The 20,289-nt window shown below is 38.7% G+C and overlaps 1 protein-coding gene and 1 pseudogene across 1 annotated transcript; both read left to right on the top strand.

Annotated features, from left to right (window-relative positions):
* The first annotated feature begins 315 nt into the window (after positions 1-315).
* Positions 316-11,960, top strand: LOC119740524 (spermatogenesis-associated protein 17-like). Its single transcript, XM_038215865.1, has 8 exons — positions 316-460; positions 3,599-3,821; positions 4,735-4,838; positions 5,397-5,520; positions 6,588-6,773; positions 8,739-8,893; positions 9,468-9,597; positions 10,723-11,960. The coding sequence occupies exons 1-8, from the start codon at positions 393-395 to the stop codon at positions 10,804-10,806; spliced, it is 1,074 nt and encodes a 357-aa protein (XP_038071793.1). The 5' UTR covers positions 316-392; the 3' UTR covers positions 10,807-11,960.
* Positions 11,961-17,508: 5,548 nt separating this feature from the next.
* On the top strand, positions 17,509-19,806 carry LOC119741443 (annotated as a pseudogene).
* The last annotated feature ends 483 nt before the right edge of the window (positions 19,807-20,289 follow it).

Below are 20,289 nucleotides of genomic sequence, written 5' to 3'. Positions count from 1 at the left end.
CATTTGCACTGGTAATCATTGAAAAAAAATATTCAAATCGAATAGAAGTAGCATGGTACCAGTGAAGATTTGCATTTTCGCAATATAGTTCGCGCCCACATGATTAATGAAAATTGTTCAATTTCCCACAAATTATTGAGAAAAAAATCAGCCAGGCAACAAATAAAACTTTAATTAAGAATAATAAAATACCAACAACCGAAAATAATTTCTTCTTTTGCCCGAACTTGGCGCATCAATGAAAACGCCAACTACAAGATATAAAATAACTTTTCATCAAAACATTGTGATTTTTGGAATCGATCGCAACAACACAAAAAGATACGAGGTTGAAGTAGCCGACCATCCGTCGCTATAGCAACTGTGTTGGAGGATGTACACGACCGCGGAAAATGGCGACCGTCATAAGATTACTGCGGCGGACTCCCAATATAATGGAGCAAGTTTTTGAGAGAAACAGGTATCTTCAGTAATTCTTTTTGTTATTTTTTTATGATGAGATAATTAATAAGTAAATTAACATGAATCTGTCGTTGTAAAAAGTAAGATAAGGCGCTGGTTTCTTGAAAAACAGTCGGAACGGCAACGTGTTTACTTTGCCTAATTTCCAGTTTGCCCACTTCGCCTCACTGCCCTGGCATTTGCCACTGCACAATTCGTCTCATTTGGAAGAATCTTCGACCCAGGTTTAGAAGTAGGGCCTACATTTACGCCCTTCATTAATTATGTTGTGGATAACCTTGGGATAGGCCTAGTTTAACTAGTTACTCATGAAGCTCTGTGTTTTGTTACTTTGACTTTGGAACTTTGCTTTTTTGCACGCCTTTGTAAATTGTATTTATTTAGCCTAGGCCTAGGCTAGCTGGAGTTACCCAGCCCTGAGTTTTATCATTGGGTTGTCATTTAGGGCTGGAGCTAGTTTTTCACGTAACCGAGCAGCGTAGGCAGGTCCCAAAAAAAATTGCGAAAGTAAAAAACGATCCACGATGAAGATTCAGCCTACAATTGCAGTGAAAAAAGGAGGAATAACCGCTAACCTGACAACCTTGCTGGCATGGCCAGGACCGCAATTGGTTTGTGCACAAAAAAAATTGTGTACAATGAATGGCGGTCGGTTACCAGGCTGTCAACTAGTCGTTTTTGCCGGCTGCGCTGGCTGTTGGTGCATGACGTCACGCGGAAGCGTAACACCCGATGACTGTTTCATGGGGTCCTACTAAAGCGCGTCAACAAGCGTCAACAAGCGTCAACAAGTTTTAGTAGTCGTTAAGTGCACGTCAACAAATTTTGTATAGGCCTTTGAACAATAAAATCACCTGTATATGGTAGAAAAAGCAATAATGAACAACTTCTGCATATCAATTAAAGTTAAAATTACTTAAAAAGTGGTTTTCCAGCGCGAAATCTACGACGGGTTTTTCGGTTTAGTATTGGCCGCCATCTTGTTTGAGATCTACATACTACGCATGCGTGGAGTGTACCATTCACGCATGGGGGTTTCTTTATACATTACGCTTAGGAATTGGGAAAACTATTTTTTTCCAATTATAAATTATGCAAAACTTGGTCACAGTACTTGGCTAATTATTTGAAAAATATGCCGACTGACACTGTTCACAATGTCTGCCCAAAAGTCCCAATGCAAAAACCAAACGAGGTTTCGCTAAGCGTAACGTATGAAGAAACCCCTATGCGTGAATGGTACACTCCACGCATGCGTAGTATGTAGATCTCAAACAAGATGGCGGCCAATACTAAACCGAAAAACCCGTCGTAGATTTCGCGCTGGAAAACCACTTTTTAAGTAATTTTAACTTTAATTGATATGCAGAAGATTTTCATTATTACTTTTTCTACCATATAAAGCTGTTTTTATTGTTCAAAAGCTTATTCAAAATTTGTTGACGCGCACTTAACGATTACTAAAACTTGTTGACGCTTGTTGACGCTTGTTGACGCGCTTTAGTAGGACCGGTTTCATGCACTATCGGTTGCGGTTCCAGTACCGGAGCTGTGATGCGAGTGGTAAACTTCATATTAGTGCATGAAACAGTCATAAAATTTCTCTTAGGGTGTTTCAATACTTGAGAAAGTTTGAAATCATTTGAAAGTACTTTGACAAAAATATGAGCAAAAATGTATTAATTCTGACGTAACATTGACACCGTGTCAATGTTACATCCAAATATTCTTTTTTTGCCATTGTTTACACGTATGTAAAATATTACCCAAACTGACATTGCATATTTACAAATGGACATCTAAGCACCAAGAAAAGCTTTTGTTTTGGTATAGTCAGGGTTAAAATATAGCAGAAACAATAGGGGGAGCCTACCTCAAGTGTGGATGTAACGGTGTAAAAATCACTCAATGGAAGTGTAACATTTGGGTTTTACACCGTGTCAATGTTACGTCCACACAACTAAGCTATCATTTCTGCTCCATTTGATACCTGACTACCGTTACAAAAGCTTTTCTTATTGTGTTACATCTATAGTAAGAAGTACACAAAGTAAATTTGGGTGATGTTTCACAGAAATTTTTTAAAAAGGTACAAATGTCATATTTGGACGTAACACTGACACGGTGTCAATGTTATGTCCAAAATGACATTTTTTGCTCATATTTTTGGCAAAATACATTGAAATGATTTCAAACTTTCTGCAGTAGTGAAACACCCAACAACAAATATTATGTAGAGCAACTGCTAGCGAGGCATTCATGCTTTTCTTAATATGGTCATATGTCACACATTGTACCTCAACGCGGTGGAATGACCCATATAGCACTTTTGGCCATGCACATAAAGATATCAAAAATAGAAAGTACCATGTGACTCGCTCTCTGCCAATCAAGACACAGAATCTGTGGATGTGTTATAGATATAACTATATTGACCTGGATCCTTCTAACATTAGGATTGAAAAGTCAAATGGGACTTTGCCGAATATAATCCTACCAAATATCTGATATTCAATCATCCATCAAATACCGAAATAGCATTTTCAGTATAGTAGAAATATGAATATTAAAAAAAAATTGAGCGGTCTTGAGAAGATGACGAAAATATTCACACAAGTTGCGTGGTCTTATTATTTGTCAGATGCCACATTTTTTTGGTGGACAGCCACTTTACAATCATGGCTTGAGAGCTTGAATGAGAAAATTAGTCCCAAACTCCTAATTAGCATCTTTAAAATCTGTCAGATCAGATATCAGCTATAGTCAGCTACCTCGAGAAAATACATACATAATGTTGTTAATATGTTATGTAGGTCAGTGTCAATATTCAAATATTCGATTAGATCCTAGTTAATTGACTGTACATGTATTAAATAATGCACAGCACTATAACATTGGCCCCTTCAACTTTTGTTAAAACAGTTAGTCATGTTTGATAAAGGTTTTTTTTTGGAGAGGGAGATGTATATCAGGTCATGAAAACATCTAATGATCTGCAAGTTTTCATCTGTTATGTATAACGATTCTCCAGACTTATAACCATGCAGCTTGCGAGAAAAAGGCAGTCCGAACTAGATAAGAAAACGGAGGGGAAAAACCCCTGATTATTCACACATTTTCTTTATTTTCTGGTCAGGGCTTCTGAGGAGCAGCGATGGTTGGAATGGAAAGCTTCGGTCCACATCCAAGCGTGGTTCCGGGCCGTCAGGGTGCGGTCCTACCTCAAACACCTGCACAGGTGCGCCACGGTGGTGCAGAAACAGTGGCGGGGCTACCTGGGCAGGGCCTTCGTACGGATACTCATCAGGAACCAGGTGCTTATCATGCGACAGAACTTCTACAATGCCATGGCCACAATTGTAAGTTATTCTTTGTTTTTTTTAGCTGAGATGTTAAATTTTGTAATAAGGTTGCTGGTTTCCTACACTGTTAAAGGTAATATACAACATTTGCAAACAATAAAAAATGAAACCGCCAAATTGTGATACCTCACTGGACTGTAAGTAATTAATAGTCTCAAGCATCCTGTGAAATCATTGTGGCTGGTGTGCTGTCATTTTCAAGAAAAGTTGTAACATTTTCCAATGTCGGTTCAGCTGAACCATCATTGGGAAAAAATTGGCTTTGTAAAATACTGACCTAAATTGTTCAAATTTGGTTAGGCCGCATTTTGTTTGCAATCGGTTACATATCTGTGAACGGGCGCCAGCAAGTTTGGATCCCTGACCTGACAAGTCTATAAGTATAAATTGTTCCGTTTTGTCTGAAGCATTGGGTCAGTGAACAAGACTATAAGAACAGCATTTTGTTCATGTTTTTTTTCTCAGTGAATCAGTGTAACAGTATTTGCTATAAAATACTAATCCCCAAATTCGTCCATTTCTGAAACTTACAGCAAAAGCAAATGTTGTATATTGGTACCTTTAAAGCAAGAAGTTTGACACTAGTTTAGGCATTTTAGGACACTATTACTACCCTGCGACTCGAGGAGTCATTCAGTCAGTAAGTGATTGAGTCAGTTAGAGGACAAAAATAATGTTCTTTCAGGTCCAATAAAAGCTTCACAACTAACAAATGATTGTCTTGTCATATTATGCAACATTCCAGATTCCTGCCCACTGTAGGTCTACTTCAGTTGGCAATTGTATAATTGCAAATTTGTCAACATAAATTTTTCTTTAATGTTGCCTGCAGATTCCAACCTTTCTTGAGTCAAGCTTCTCTGGTCCAAATAATCGATATTATTTTGGCAAATTATTGTGACAATTGCAGATCCAGAAAATGTGGCGGGGCTTTTACACAAGGAAGTACATCTTCAATTACTACAGTCGGAAGAGGTACCTTGAAGGGTTGCTTGTGAAAAACCAGATTGTAAGGTGAGAAATGACAGAACAAAAAGGGAAACCTGAGGCTAAGGTGCCCCCCCCCCAAAGTCTCCAGTTTCTGGTATGCGCGCGTCGCCGTAGCCATGCGCGTCTGCAAAATAAAGAAGTTTTTTTTCAATGTAAGATGATGTCTCAAAACCGCCAAACTCACTGGTTTGACTGGAATCCTGCTGCTGCAGAATTTTAACGTGTTTTTAGATGGGGTTCAATCGAGTATAAGCTTTATGTGGCCTCTCTTGGCTCCCATATATTTTGCACTAAATTTAGTCGGGCACCATATGCAGCCTTCAGCCGACATTTGAAGAAAAAGAAAAAAGTGGTTGCACCACTTCTGGGGCAAGCTCCATACCAGAAACCGAAGACTTTTGTTTTTTGGCCTAAGGCTTTGACTTTGGCTTCAGCTTCGGCTTCGGCTTAGACTTTTGGTCATTGAAACACTGAATTGAATATTCATAGCCATTGACAAAAATGCCTGTTTTTTCAGACACATCATAATAAAGCTACATCAACATACATTTACGTTTACTTTGTTTACCCCTTTTATTTCAGGCAAGAACTTGAGGAATACAGTGAACAGAAAAACCACGAGAGGGCCATAGAATGGGAACAGAAGATGCAGCAGATGATAATAGACGACGCACGCAAACACCATTACCTTCTCAGCACACAAGTGGTAAGTCAACCTTTGTTGGTTATATGTTTGATTTGGTGAGTCTGGGGCAGAGTCCTCGGCAGTCACAGCAAAAACGATTTGTATTTTAGTTCTTGTGCAAGGGCACTTTAGTTGGAAGCCTGGAGAAATGCACAGAGAGAACTCAACGATGAAATGCCAGTTTCAGAAATGGATGGAAAACCTTGGAATTACAGTCCAGGGAAACCCCACAGAATTTATGCAGGTACTGAAAACCCAATCCACGTGTTGACATGGATGGGATTCCCAAACCTGGGTCACTGAGGTTGATGATGTGAAAGCACTATGTTATCAAGTATAGTTGGGTCAAGTTGATTCCAAAATTGGGGGTAAAAGCCTCAAGATTGGACCTGAGCAGCCCTGGCTCTCTGGTCCAGAAAGAGCCCAGAACTGACTGATTCACAATGGGCTTTGTATGTCTAGTTTCACCAAGGCCAAGTGCTAGTCCAAGACCATCATAACATTGAACGGGTACTTCGGAAGCTAGAATTACATGTATTTTGTAGACTTGACTCAAGTCAATCCAGAATTTTCCTTTTTTGGAAGTCTCCAACCCTCTAAAAAAAAAGAGGTTTTTGTTCTGGGCTCAAACAGATCACTTTGCGAACAAACTGGCTCCTGGTCCATACATTATCGATGCTGATTGTGGGGCAGGAACCAGCCTACACCGCAAGAACGGAATTATTTTTTGGCAGCCAATAATTTGAAATTGTAATTTAAATATTCAAAAATGATTAAAACATGGGCCAATTGTTTTTTTGGTCCATGTCTCATTCTAAAGTGAATAACTATTGTATGGCTAGACTAAATTGCAAACGAGAAAAGAAACATTAACCCTTTAAAGCCAGGTAATGGCTATAGACCCAGCTCGATCAATGCCAATAAGCCGGGGGATTGCATAGCTGCATTCATTTATAAACAACTGCCGGATACCTGCATGTACATATTCCACTCAAAGTGCAGCTGTCCGTGGGGTTAAACATTCAGTCATCATATTTTATGCCATGATATAAACATATTTCATCCTGGTATCTCCAACTGACAAATAGGTCCCCGGCATCTACAACTCTCCCTTCCAACCTTACCCGGATGAGATGGAGATGATACTACGGAGTGTCCAGCCCCGCCCGCCACCAGGACCCAAGCCAAAGAGAGACAATAGATCAGGGATCGTCATCCCGCCCAGCCCCCCTCTACCACTCACTGAGCCCCTCCCACCCATCGGGGAAAGTAAAGTAAGTGTAGCCATCTGAGTTGTATTAGAGTCAGTTACAAGTGAATCGCGAGCGAATCACAGGTCGATGAGAATTCAATTACAAGTCAATCACAAGTCATGTTGCAAATAACTGGAAATGCCCTTTTCTTATTCCCTGTGAATAGCTTGTGACTCGAATTGAGACTGGATGAACTGTGATTTTATCACTTGTGACTTATCTTTTGATTTGACTCACCTGTAATGTCTTGGCTCCAATTCTGCACCTAGCAGCGAACAGGATGCGATTTTTTTTTCCATACCACATGCTCACTACTATATATAGAATTATGCTGGAGTGCTCTATATATGCAAAAGTATAATGTTTAAAACTACCACATCGATCGAGTCACTGCTGTAGTGTCATAGATACTACATTGGATTACAAATCCGATGATGTGAGTTCGATTCCCATTGGATGCTTTTTTTTAATTTCTTCTTCTTTACTTTTTTTTTTCTCTTAAAAAGGTTTGTTAGTCATTTGGAACATTTTACTTTTACCAATATGTGGTTCGGAGGATTTTTTTTTCAAGGGAAAATAATGTCAGAGAACCTGACTTGCAACTCAACGTACTTCGAAATACGCCCATGCGTAAGGAAAAAAATATCAAGAACAGGATGGTGTCGTTCTTATATTTTGTACACAAACAAAGAGTTGTGCACAACATTGTATTGTCAAAGTGAACGTGTGTTTCGCCAGATCAAACAGACCAAACCAGTTTGCATTTATCTGAGGAACAGTATTTTCCAAGACACATTTTTGTTTAGTTGTCACATAAGATTTATATCAGGTCTCTCTTCTGTATGAGTTTCCAAAAAAAACAACCCACATCAAATTGATTCAATATTAGGGATGTCCTCATTCGTATATCAGTTCCTTACTTACATTGGCTGGTTCGTGGGCAGGATTTTTTTAGAGTAAGTTTTCTGATAACAGAGTTGTACAGGGTGAGTCAATAAAAGCGAAACCCAAATGTCGGGACTATTGTTTGATGAAAGGATATGAAAGCCCCGTTCATAAGCTTTCTTTTAGTACAAGAATCATTCAAATCACCTGCGTACTTTTCACGTTACGGAATTTTAAACACAACCACTGTTTTAAAGGTCTGTCCACAGATCACACAAAAGGTGTGCGTTCTTCCAGCAAACCGAAAACAATTCACACACATCCCTATGTGATTTGTTCCTTTTGCTGAAAGAACACTTTTGCTGAAAGAACTTTAAAACGGTGGTTGTGTTTAAAAGTCCTTAACTTGAAAAGTACATGAATGATTTGAATGATTCTTGTGCTAAAAGAAAGCTCATGAATTGACCTTTCATATCCTAGATTTTGAAAGTGCTACATGCAGAACATCACTAAAACAATGGTCCCGACATTTGGGTTTCATTTTTTTTAATCACCCTGTAGTACTCATACTTGATACTCGAACTCAGTACAACTCAAGTACTTTTTAAGAATACTTGTACTCACTCGCGTACTCAAATATCAAAATACTTGGACTGGAATTCACAGTACTTGTACTTGAGAAGCAAAGTACTTGGACTTGACTATTCCATATCGTACTCCATCATCAAAGTACTTGTACTCGATGATAAGGACTCGGGGGGGGGGGGGGGGGGGAATCGAGTAATTTAGTTTTGAATGAAAATAATAATTGCCCTGCTTGGAGACGCACACCATTTTGGTGGTGTATGTTTTGCTCATTACTGGAGATTATAATTGTTTTCACTTGAGTACTCCATAAAGTTCTCGTACTCGGAGGTCCAAGTACTTGTACTTGTACTGGAAGGTCCCAGTACTTGGACTCGGGTACCTGTACTCGTTCTCAAGGGTCAAGGAACTTGGATGCGAGTTGTACTTGATAGCTTATTACTCGCCAGTACTTTGTACTTGCAAAGCACTCTACTACAACACTCGGTCTTACACAGTTGTTCGATTCCGATCCAGTTGCAGGGGCCATTTAGAACACCAGAAGATGTCGTCAAGCAGCGCTACAAGCCACTACAGCCAACCCTGAGGGTAGCCACCTCCTATACATCGGTAGAGGAAGCACGAGAAGCCATGAAAGCTAAAGAGTGGGTCATGAGGGTTAACGACAATATGTAAGTATAGCCATTGCTATTTTAGCGGGACACATTTGCAAAAGCAGTTTTGGAGAGGCAACTATTGTTGACATTTTAAATTGCGTTTCCCGTGCTCTTCAACAAATTCATTTTTTTTTTCTCTATTAATGAATTTTCAACTTGCATGTGTAATTCCAACCAAAAAACTTCCAAAAAACGTCCACAACCGTCTAAAGAAAGCTTTTTGGACGCTTTGTGAGCTGATTGGCTTCTGGTTCTTACATTATCAATACTGATTGTGGGAACCAGCCTAGCCCGCGGGAATGGAATTATTGTCTGGCTGCCAATAATTTTAATTTGTAATAACCGAGTACAGTGAAATCTGGATAAGTCAAAAGCTGTTAACACAAAATCCGTTTTAACTCAAAAGTAAAAACTTATTCCCGTCAATTGTTGTTGAATAGAAAATTCATTGGATAACTCAAAACTCTGCTTAACTCAAAATTGGAGCCTATTCCCCTGAGGTTTGGCTTATCAAGATTCCACTGTACCAAAGTTTTTCAAAAGTATGTTTTACTTTATATATTGTGATTTTTTTAAATTTTCAATACAGATTTGAACCTTTTACAAGACGAGATAGAGCCTATGATCCCCTTCTTCATACCACTTCCAAGTATGGCCACCTACCGTATGGGACTCGATTCTATCGTGAGACAGAGGAGTCCAAGAATATTACAGCAGTGGTAAGTCAGACAAAAAGAAATCCTACTCTGTCACTGTGATTGTTGAAGGGGCACCAGGATTCCCAGTCACGCTGAAAATCAGGGAAAACCTTGAAAAGGTGTTTTCATTTTTCCAGTCAACTGGAAAAATGAAAACACCTTTTGGGTATTTTTCCCAATTTTTCCTGAGTCTTCCGTGACTGCAGTCACGGAAGACTCCGGGAAATTGGGAAAAATACCAAAAAAATCGGGGAAAACTCTGGGAATTTGACAGTGGCCCAGAAGGGCAAGGTTTTTGCTAGTTTGGCGTATGTGCATCTCTGTTGCATATGAGGAAAGGATGGCTATAAGCGGAGAAGGGAGGCCATCGCTTGTCAACAAATTGCCTGTGTATTATCAGTATCTTAGATGCTTTGCTGCAACTGCCTCTTCACATACCCAGCAATCTTGTTACAGTGAAAATATTTCTTGTGGAATTTTGGAAATATCTTATGGATTTATGAGGAAAAACTCGGGGAATTCTGTTTTTGTAATGGGCTGGGAACCCAGGACACAGTACGTACATGTACATCCCTGTATGGTGGGATCCAAAAGTGGGTTAAAAATTATATTTTTTTCTGAAAGGGGAAACTTTGTATGGACCCCTGCTGCCTCTGCCACTGTGCCTAGGGCCTCGTAAGTAAGCAGGATGCTTCCCAATGTCAATATATTGATAGCTCGTTCAAGTTATTCACCATTGAATTTACGTTTTCCTTTAAAAGTGTGTATACCGAGAAATAAATTATTTTTGTCTAGTTCTTGTGGAGATGATGTGGATTTGTGGAGTGCCGTGGTCCAGTGGTTAGGGGGTTCAGCTTAGGTGCTGTGGAACGTGGGTTCGAACCCGGACAAGGAACATTGTGCTTGTGTTCTTGGGCAAGACATTTTACTACAATTGCCTCTCTCCACCCAGGAGTACAAATGGGTACCTGTGAAGGTAGAGACCAAAATGCACTGATCTCGAGCTGCTGCAAAAACTGGTCTCATGACATGATGAACAGGGGTAATAATTCCGAAGCCTTGAGACCTTTGGTATGAAGTGCTATATCTAAGCAGCACATTATTATTCTTATAACAAACTTTTTGATTTTCCACTTTCCCCCACAGAGGTTCCAGCCTGTGGTTTCCCCGATTCCTGTCTTTGAGAAACTCAACGACACTTATTCCAAGGGGACCGAGACAGTTCCATGAGAAGACACCAGATCTAGAAGAGTCTCCAAGCTAAAAATGTTCCTTTGAGCCTCCTTTTCTGTGGTGTGTCTGTTGAATTGTATTGTTAGATTTTTAAAAAAATTATCGGAGAAAGGTTACCAAGATTTTCATGGTTAATGTCCACAACCAGTAATGACTTGACCCAACTTTTTTCTAGAAGAGAATTGTTCTTGAAAATTCACAAAACTTATGCAAAATTATCTGTAAATGAACTGAAATTTCTAAAAATAGTCCTGCAATGTGACTAATACTGTTGAACATCAGGTCTTTAAAGGCATACAGGATCATTTGCATTTATCCCAAAAGTAACCGAATAATTTTTTTATCAAAAAGCTTTGCTTGGATTAAAGATCGTACTGGGTACTAAACATCCCTTGAAATTATTCCGTCTGGCTTGCTGTCATTTAGAGGAAATCAAGAAATGTAGGTGATTTCCAACAATTCAGTCAATTGACTGATTTTTGGAAATAAAGAGTGCTATAAAGTTAGAGGAAATCAAATCGTGTTTCATGATCCAAAGGTTGTGCATGGTTTTGCACTGTTTTCCTGAAAAGTGTAATACCCACCGAGTTGAAACTTTAACAGGTTAGGTTTTGAACATTCGTCTTTGGATTTTGAGTGGTGCTATTATTGGAAACAAACAGAATGCATGAAAAGCAAATGATCCTATATGCCATTAAAAAAAAAAATAAGTCCATGTTTCTAAAAGCTTATCACGTATAAAAAATAAAGTCTTGAACCAAGCATGGCCCATTTCCAGACATACCACAGAAAAAGGCACTAATTTCATTTTGTAAGTTTAGTTATTGCAAATATCGAGGTTCATAATGTGATGTTGTGCTTCTACTGTAACCGTCCATATAAGACGGAGTTGTATAAACCAAGTAAAAAAATAAATTGTTAGTCATATGACATGTTCAGTCTGAAGTTGAATGACAAGCTATTCAAATGAAGTTTGACAAAGGTATTCCTTTGTCATTGTTCAGCGTCTGTTTCTCGTAAGTGATTTTGAGTGGATAACAACCTGGCTATAAGATTTCTAAAATTAGACAAACAAGGCTTGCTTCACAGCCAAAAAAGTTGTGCTAACTTTAAAACCCTAATCATGCTCAATTCAACAATATTCTGCATAATCAGAAAATTGTGCTAACCGTAAGCACAATTTCATGACATGGATGTGCTTAACGGTTCCGCGTGCATGAAGAATTTCTATTTTCACGTCACTAAGTTGAGTACATTTTTCCTCTTGAGGTAAGCGTACCTTTTGCTGTGCTTACGCTTACGGTCTCCATGAAATAGACAGAGGCTCTGCATCAGACAATCGTGTGCTTAGCAGCGCCATAAAATTGGGCCCAGGTCTCAGAAGAAGTCACAAATATTGAACATAGGTTGTTTCATTTTATACTTTTGTTAGCCTCTCCTCTTATCAGACGGGCATATTTTCCATATTCCTGCATGGGACTGTAAATATATAAATATTTTTATGAACTGCAAGAATTTCTTTTTTTTTTTTTTTTGCAGTCCGTCCAATATTTTATTTTCAATTTATTTCTTGATAACTAACAAGGCTTAATTCACGTTGGAAAAAAAGGAAACTTGCTGACTCAGTTTTTATAATCAGTTGATACATTTATTTAATTGGTGCATTATTGACATATGGCAACCCATGGCTTATTCTTCTACATTTTAAGGAAATAATATTGCTGAAACGTAAATAAAAGAATAACATAGTTAAGGTTAAAGGCTAATCCCAGCATTTGATAAATGAAAAAAACGTGTGAGGTTTGTGTAGGCATTAAATGGAATAGTGTTGTTATGCATTAAAATCACTTGTATATATTTTGTATAGTTAAAAAACAGTTGCGTTATTGTAATATCTGACTTGTCTTTGTAAATATATATCTTGCTTTGATGCTTGATTAAAATATTTGCTTTCAAACTCGACAAAATGTGTTGTTGTGGTTCTATCTTTGATGCTCATCCAATATCATCCTTTTTACTGCATCAGTCAAATTGACCAGGCCTCTAATCCCATTAGTGTATAAAAAGAAATAGAAAAGCATCACTTTACCTTTTTTTCAGTGGAAAACCATCTACTGCAATTTCTATAAATTATATTTAAGAACATAGTTTTGTTCCATTATCCAAATTACAACATCAAAACAAGTATGTCAAATCAACACGGAATGTTGTGAACACTAAAAACTACAAAAGTCATTTTATATCAGATATAAGATATATATATATACATGTATATTGTATATTTCTTTAAGGTCAAGTTTAATTGGTAGGAAAAAAGTTCACATTCATTATGCACATGATGTACAAAGATAGATCTATGTATGTCAGCAAATAGAGGAAGCATTAAACAAAATTTCTTTTAAATACAGAGCAAAAATATGAGTTGTGAAAACAATCCTATTATTCCATTTAAATATGTACAAGTTACATGAAACTGTATTCTTATACATGTACAGTGAAATCTGGATAAGTCAAACTCTGAAAACTCAAAACAACCGTTAAGTCAAACAAAGACTGTATCTCTTCAGTAGTATAACAATGATGTACATCCCTGCTTAACTCAAAATTTGAAGTCAAATTTTGAACCTGTTCCCTTAAGGTTTGACTTATCGAGATTTCACTGTAACTTCAAATCTCGAAAAAAGAACCAGCTATTTCAAAATGTCTGTGACGTAAATAGTAAAAACTCACTAACTTATGCACAAACTATCTAGGATGAACAAGTCTGTACTTCATGTTCCATTTTAATGCTACTGTCTTGGTATCAAACACCGACAAGTCTAGTCACAGACTCCTGTCTTCATCCCTAAGCAATCTGAAAAACTGGTTGATATTTTTGTGGTCAGGTTTTTTTCACACACAAAACCCAATTTATTGCAGTTTTAATACTGGATAAGCCTCGTAACAAACAATACTTCTGAAGAAAAAAAATGAACATTGCAGACATTGGAGTTTCTACACTTTAAAGTGGGCCTATAGAAGTTGCGTATTGTCACAAAAGCTGCAAAGTTAAAACAACTTGTGTGTTTTATTGCAAATATTACACATGATTCTGCAAAACAATTTTGATGACTTTTTTCATCTTAAAGGTAATGTTCATCATTGGCTTTTGCTGTAATTTTCAGAAATGAACTATTTGAGGTGTTAGCATTTTAGATGAAATATTGTTAAACTGACATGTTTGAAGTTTTGTGTTTGAAAATGCTGGAAAAACCAAGAAAAACAAAAAAATTCAAATAGTCTGGTTCCCTGACTCCACTAAAGATGAAATGGATCAATTTACAGATGTCGGTAAATTGTAAGGTAAGGAAACCAGTCTAGCTGGCCTGCCTGCATCCATTCATGAACATGTAACCAAAAGCAAACAAATGTTGGACTGGAAAAAAGGTACATTTGGAGCAGTAGTTGAAAAATAGTTAGGTTTTTCCAACGGTGGTCGGCCGACCACTGTTGGACATTTACACAAAAATACCACTTTTCTTAAAAATGACTTCACACCAGGTGCCATAATTTTACAGGATGCTTTAGACTGTCATTTACCAACATCCTAGTAAGGTATTTCGTACAAACTTGGTAGTTTTGTTTTTCGATGTTTGCAAATGTTGTATATTCCCTTTAAAAGAAAAGTTAAATTACACATAAAGAAATCACTAACCTTAAAAAAATGGCTTTTATACAGTTGAAAAAGTACTCCAACAGCAAACTTTCTGAAAATTATTTCTTACTTTCATCTGTGACATTCTAAAGAGTCCCAAGAAATATTTTAACTACTGTCCTTGCCTGTTTATGATACGTTTCAAATATGTGTATTACATTTAGAAAAAAATGGAAAAACTTTACACAATATTTCATTCATTTCAGTATATAACTATGGTGTGCTAAATACAAAAGTAAACAAAAATATAAACAAAATGAAAAGTGTGAAGAAAGAACATGTAATCAAAAAAATTACTGTACTAATCAATACTGTTAACATTAACGTTTACAAGTAGATACTTGTCTTCAGTCTTCTTTTTTGCTCATATGCACAGCCATACAAAATTTTATTAAAATCAAACCTCTAAATTAATAAGGTCCGAGCCTGAAATACGATTTCAGCTTTGTCATGTCAGCCTCAAAGTATAGGCCTACCTGCACCCGTTTTAACAGTAACAAGTATCAAACTTTGCCATGTATTTGCCATATGTAACCCATCGCCACACAAATGAGCTTAAAGTTGGATTTTACAGGAATTGAGGTGATATTTAGTCTATAGAGCTGGTGAATTGTACGGTTGGCTCCCGCTAGTGCGAAATTGGATAGGACAAAATTCTGGTTATAACAAACATCTTTGGTCCTGGCAAACTTGTGCACGTTTCTATGGAGGAAAATTTGCTTAAGATGAGCTTGGACAGTACACAACTTCTGTTATGAAGAAAGGTTTTGGCGACCCAGTTGCGTGAAAAAGCACTGTTAGCAACTTATTTACAACAAACTTTTTTTATGTCTAAAAGCTTAGCAAACCTAGTCTGAGTATCAACCATTGTCCAATGGAGCCCTCTGTGTCTCCAGTCCAATGTCTGATATACTAAGCATGCACATTTATGCGACCCAACGCGCCAGCTAATCTGAATCAACTTAACTAAAACTGTGACGTCATTTCATGCCGAAATCTGAACTAAGATGCTGATTGGTCAATGTGGATGAAATGTTTTTGTAATACAACAACGGCCATAGAGAGATAATAAAACCTAGACATGACATTGGCTCACAAATCTCTTAGAAAAATGCTACGCATGACGCGCCAGAGGGCATTTCGCAATATACACACGTTATTTAAAATATGTGATGATCACTCAAAGCCACACGACATTGGCGCGTCAGATAATATACATGTATATCGTTACATATCAGGCCCTATGACGCAGCCTATTTGGGCTTATACGTAAAATCATAAAAGATCATCATCATCATGGGTGTTGTCACTCGCAGACCTTTTACGTCCATTGTGATTCCTGGCGGCGATGCTGTGTCTGTGTTTTATTTATAGATGTCAATGACAACGGGTAACTGAAGCCCCTATATACATGTAGAGGGCGCCCGCTGAATGGTCAGAATCTCGAGGTCATGCAACTATGCAAGATGCACGTTACATGGAGTTGAATAATTCATCGCTGAATCTGCTCGCATATCGTTGACCCTTGCTGCACAATTTATTACACGTACATAGTTCAGACCTAATTTAAGAAAGCAGCATAAGTCATCAATAGTTATCTCTCAAGTCAAGTTCACCTTGAAGACTCAGAAACGATTAGGACGGAAGTTATTTTATTGTCGTACAATTAAGTCCGTCATTACTTTCTTTTGCAGGGCCGTAGGAAGCAGTATGGCAGGTACGGCCGTTCTAATCTTGCCTTTTTTTCTTTTTTTCTTTTGGCAACATGTAATTTAGCCGAGTTCAAAATTAATTTTGTGAGGATACCAGATGAAGAAAAAAAAGTGAAATGAAAAATAATCAATGGATTTCCATCAAATATTTTTGGCACCAGTCCTGTACGTCAAGTCATACATATATCATCAATAAAGTTTTTATGTAAACAGGGCCTTCCATTACATGGGGACGCCACTGAATGAGATGGTAACTTCAAGCAATTGCTCAGCATGAAAGCCAAGGAAGACCAACACTTGAAATGGCTGGAGAAGAAGACAAGTCTATACTAGCCCATCAATGCAAAATGAAATTATCAAGATAATGGGGCTGAAAGTTCTTCGTGAGATTGCCAAAGATCTTCAGGGATGCCCTTTCCTCACAGTGATGATTGATGATAACTACTGACATCACCAACAAATAACAAGTCACGCTCGTCATCCGCTGGGTCACAGAAGACTTGCAGGTGCATGAAGAGTTTGTAGAGTTGTATTACCGGTAAGTCCCTTCAATTGATGCAGCAATAAGGTTTATTGCAAATAGCTTTTCACCAACAGAGGGCGCCCTCTTGCAGAGCATCATGGGATGCAAAACGGAGCATTGCCATTTTGCAGTCCTGGATGTTGAAGCGCGAAATCAATAGGAAATGATGGCTGCGATCAGACACGACAAATTTCTTTCATCAACAGTTGAAGAATTGCAGAAATATTTAAGAGAAAGAGGAGTCCCTGTTGTCAATGAAAAATGCATGGAACTAGCGGAGCGAGCTCTCTGGGCTGACAAGCTTGGATTGTCAGTGAAATACACTGATAAAGAGGCAGAGCAAGAAATCAAAGCATCGAAGAGCGCAAAGCTGATTCTTGATGGTGGCATTGTGCGACTTCCGCAGCTGGAGAAGAAAGACATGACTATACTAGCCCATCAATTCAAAATGAAATTATCAAGATAATGAGGCTGAAAGAGATTGACAAAGATCTTCAGGGATCACCTTTCCTCACAGTGATTATTGATGAAACTGACAACGCCAAAAAAGAACAAGTCACGCTCGTCATCCGTTGGGTGACAGAAGACTTGCAGGTGCATGAAGAGCTTGTAGGGTTAAATTAAGTCCCTTCAATTGATGCAGCAATAAGGTTTATCACTGACAAACTTGGATATTGCCCGTGAAATCCACTGATAAAGAGGCAGAACAAGAGATTGAAATCTTTGAAGAGCACGAAGCTGCTTCTTGATGGCAGCATGGTGCAACTTCCATGGCCGGAGACGTTGTCAGAGGGTTGGGCCTCCCAGAAACTTGTAGAGATCATCTGGATAGCTACATCAAAGCTGGTAATTTTTATTTTAGATAATTAGACAATAAAAAGGCACAACGAAAAGACACATGAAAGACATTAATGGAAAAAGCTCAAGGCTGTTGGCACTGGTCTGCACTGACCATGCTGACTAAGTTGAAACATCAGTCCTCATTCATCTTTTGATGTTGCAGTTACAAAATAATGACAGAAGTTGTCCTATTTTTTTATGTTTACGTCCTTAATCCAGGCTTAGTTGGTATGCAACCTGTTTGGCCATCTTCGTATCCTAGGCCCTAACACCACAGGCATACTGCAAAATGTTTTTGAAGTTGTAACTTTTGATCGGCACTTACCTACATGACTTTGGCACAAAGTTTGCATTTTTAGAAACCTTCAATAATTGCTTTACTCCAAAACACTTTTTACTACAAAAAAAAAATAGTCATAATTCATGTGTGTTTTTTTTTTTAACTGTATTTTGAAAATGCCACAATTTTTAATATTTACTTCAGGTAACCGAAGAATAGGACTGATCGAGGTGGAAGGCAGGAGAACATTTGCACTTAGAAAGAGTCTGTACATGTCCCGCCATATCCGTGCACTCCAGTACCGTGGCATCAGCGTGAATCATTGCTACTGCTTCGTTCGTGGCAAGGTTAGTTTCTATGATCATGTGCGATAGTTTCAAAATAGTGGAACAGCATTGACAAATCAGTGTCATCTAAAAGCACAATTTTGTTATTCTTTCTCAACCTTTTTTTTATACTTCACCTGGGTTGTGCTGCATGAGGAGACAGGTCTGCACAGCTGAATGCACATGTTGCATTGTGTAAGAAGAATTATTTTATATCTGACAGTGTAGGCATGTTGGCTATATTGCTTAAGGAAAAGAGTACAACATCATAATGTGACAGTAAATATGATGAGTTTCCAGATGCTTCCAGCTTACTGACAAAGATGAAATTCACAGAAATGAAGACTTTCAGCAAAGGATTTGTGAGTGGTGATGGCAAAATTACACCATCCACTGTTCCTATGGCTGTTCCTGCATGAAGGTTCGAACATTGCCCCAGATTCTGCTCTTGTACTTTTGGGCCATTCAGCATAAATCAACTGCATGTATCCAATTACTTCTTTTCATTGTGTGACATTGTTTTTAATTATTCATACAGCTTTTCATTGTGTGACATTGTTTTTAATTATTCATACAGCATCCAAGCAACACGCTGGGCTACTATTTGCTGTCGTGGAGTCGGTGGAAGAAGGGACAAATGCTTCCTGCACCTCGCAAAGACAAGCATGGGGACAAGCACCTAAGAAAGGCGAGATCGTTCACGATGCAGAGTTTGCCAAAAACATCAATATTATTGGCGTGAAGGCTGATGTTACGCAACAGCTGGTTGAAACCAACCGAATGTACCGGTCAGAGTTTGATCCTCGCACCGCAGCTTATCGAGTGCATAAGCCAATGTCAAGTTTCAACCTTGATGCGCTGGCTTCAATCACAAATGGTAACTGTGGGCTTCTTATGTACAATAAGCCAAAGCCTGACCCACATCACCAGCTCCCCAACATTAATTTTGTCAAGACAGAGGAAACTATAGAGACCAGCCGCAGGGATTTGAGTGTTTCTGAGGCATTCCAGATTGCCAAGCCGGGGGATGCAGACTGCATCATAGATCTCCTACATGTCAGGAAGCACCAGCAGGCAGTATGGCAAAAGAGACAGCGAGGCAGGCAGCTTCGCCATCGTGGACCAAGCAACGTCAAGGCAGGGTGACTGCAAGTGTAGTAGGAGATTGCGTTTGATGTGTCAAGGATGGCGGCACTCTCTCTGGGCATTCGCAGGTGGCTGGAGTACTGAACTACTATGGCTCACCTCGATCAGAAGCCCTCGATTGGGGTAAGACCCAAGAATCGGTCGCCAAGAAACAGTACATTGCATGGTACAGACTCCATCACCAACAAAAAGGTGTTTCATGCGATGACACAGGGCTGTGGATCAGCACCGAGTGCCCATATGTCGCTGCTTCTCCTGAAGGCATTGTGAGATGCAAACAATGTGGAACTGGTCTCTTGGAGATCAAGAGCCCGTACACGCATAGACTTCTTGACATAGCAACATTGTCAACTAAGAAGGGCAGTTGCCTCACTATGAAGAATGGGGTTCTTCAACTGAGACGCTTACATCAATACTACGCTCAGGTACAAGTCCAAATGTGGTGTACAGGGTACAAGTGGAGCGATTTCGTCTAGCAAGTCTAACAATAAATTTTTGAGGGTATACTGTTTGACGAGGAGTATATTGCTAGCATTTAGCCCAAACTGTAACTGTGGGCTTCGTATGTACAATAAGCCTGTGATGAAAGATGTTTTCATCAGAATGAACCCGACTATTCAGAGGCTTAGAGGTCAGTGTTATGATGGGGCAGCTGCCATGGGTGGTCACAAAACAGGTGCTGCCAAGCAAATATGTGATCTTGAACCCAGGGCAATTTACAGGCACTGTTATGGCCATATTCTAAACCTGGCCGCCAGTGACAAACTAGATTGATTGATGAACAATTCTAGTCTAGATTGATTAACGATTCCCAGGGTACAACACATGAAATCACCAAACTCATTAAATGTTCACCACGTAGAGAGGGAATTTTCCAGAGTGTGAAAGAAACTTTGCCCAGCACAGGTTCAGTTGGTATCAGGGTACTTTGTCCCACCAGATGGACAGTTAGAGCTCAA

This window comes from Patiria miniata, unplaced genomic scaffold, assembly GCF_015706575.1.
Source record: "Patiria miniata isolate m_02_andy unplaced genomic scaffold, ASM1570657v1 HiC_scaffold_5, whole genome shotgun sequence".
Lineage (NCBI taxonomy): Eukaryota > Metazoa > Echinodermata > Asteroidea > Valvatida > Asterinidae > Patiria > Patiria miniata.
This window is presented reverse-complemented; position numbering and strand designations above follow the sequence as displayed.

What these genes read in the sequence shown, in the direction of transcription:
- LOC119740524 (XM_038215865.1), top strand. Translation starts at nt 393, where the DNA reads ATGGCGACCGTCATAAGATTACTGCGGCGGACTCCCAATATAATGGAG. An exon ending in ACAATGCCATGGCCACAATT is followed by an intron (nt 3,822 to 4,734) that starts GTAAGTTATTCT and finishes TGACAATTGCAG; the next exon opens with ATCCAGAAAATGTGGCGGGG. An exon ending in CCAAGAATATTACAGCAGTG is followed by an intron (nt 9,598 to 10,722) that starts GTAAGTCAGACA and finishes TTTCCCCCACAG; the next exon opens with AGGTTCCAGCCTGTGGTTTC.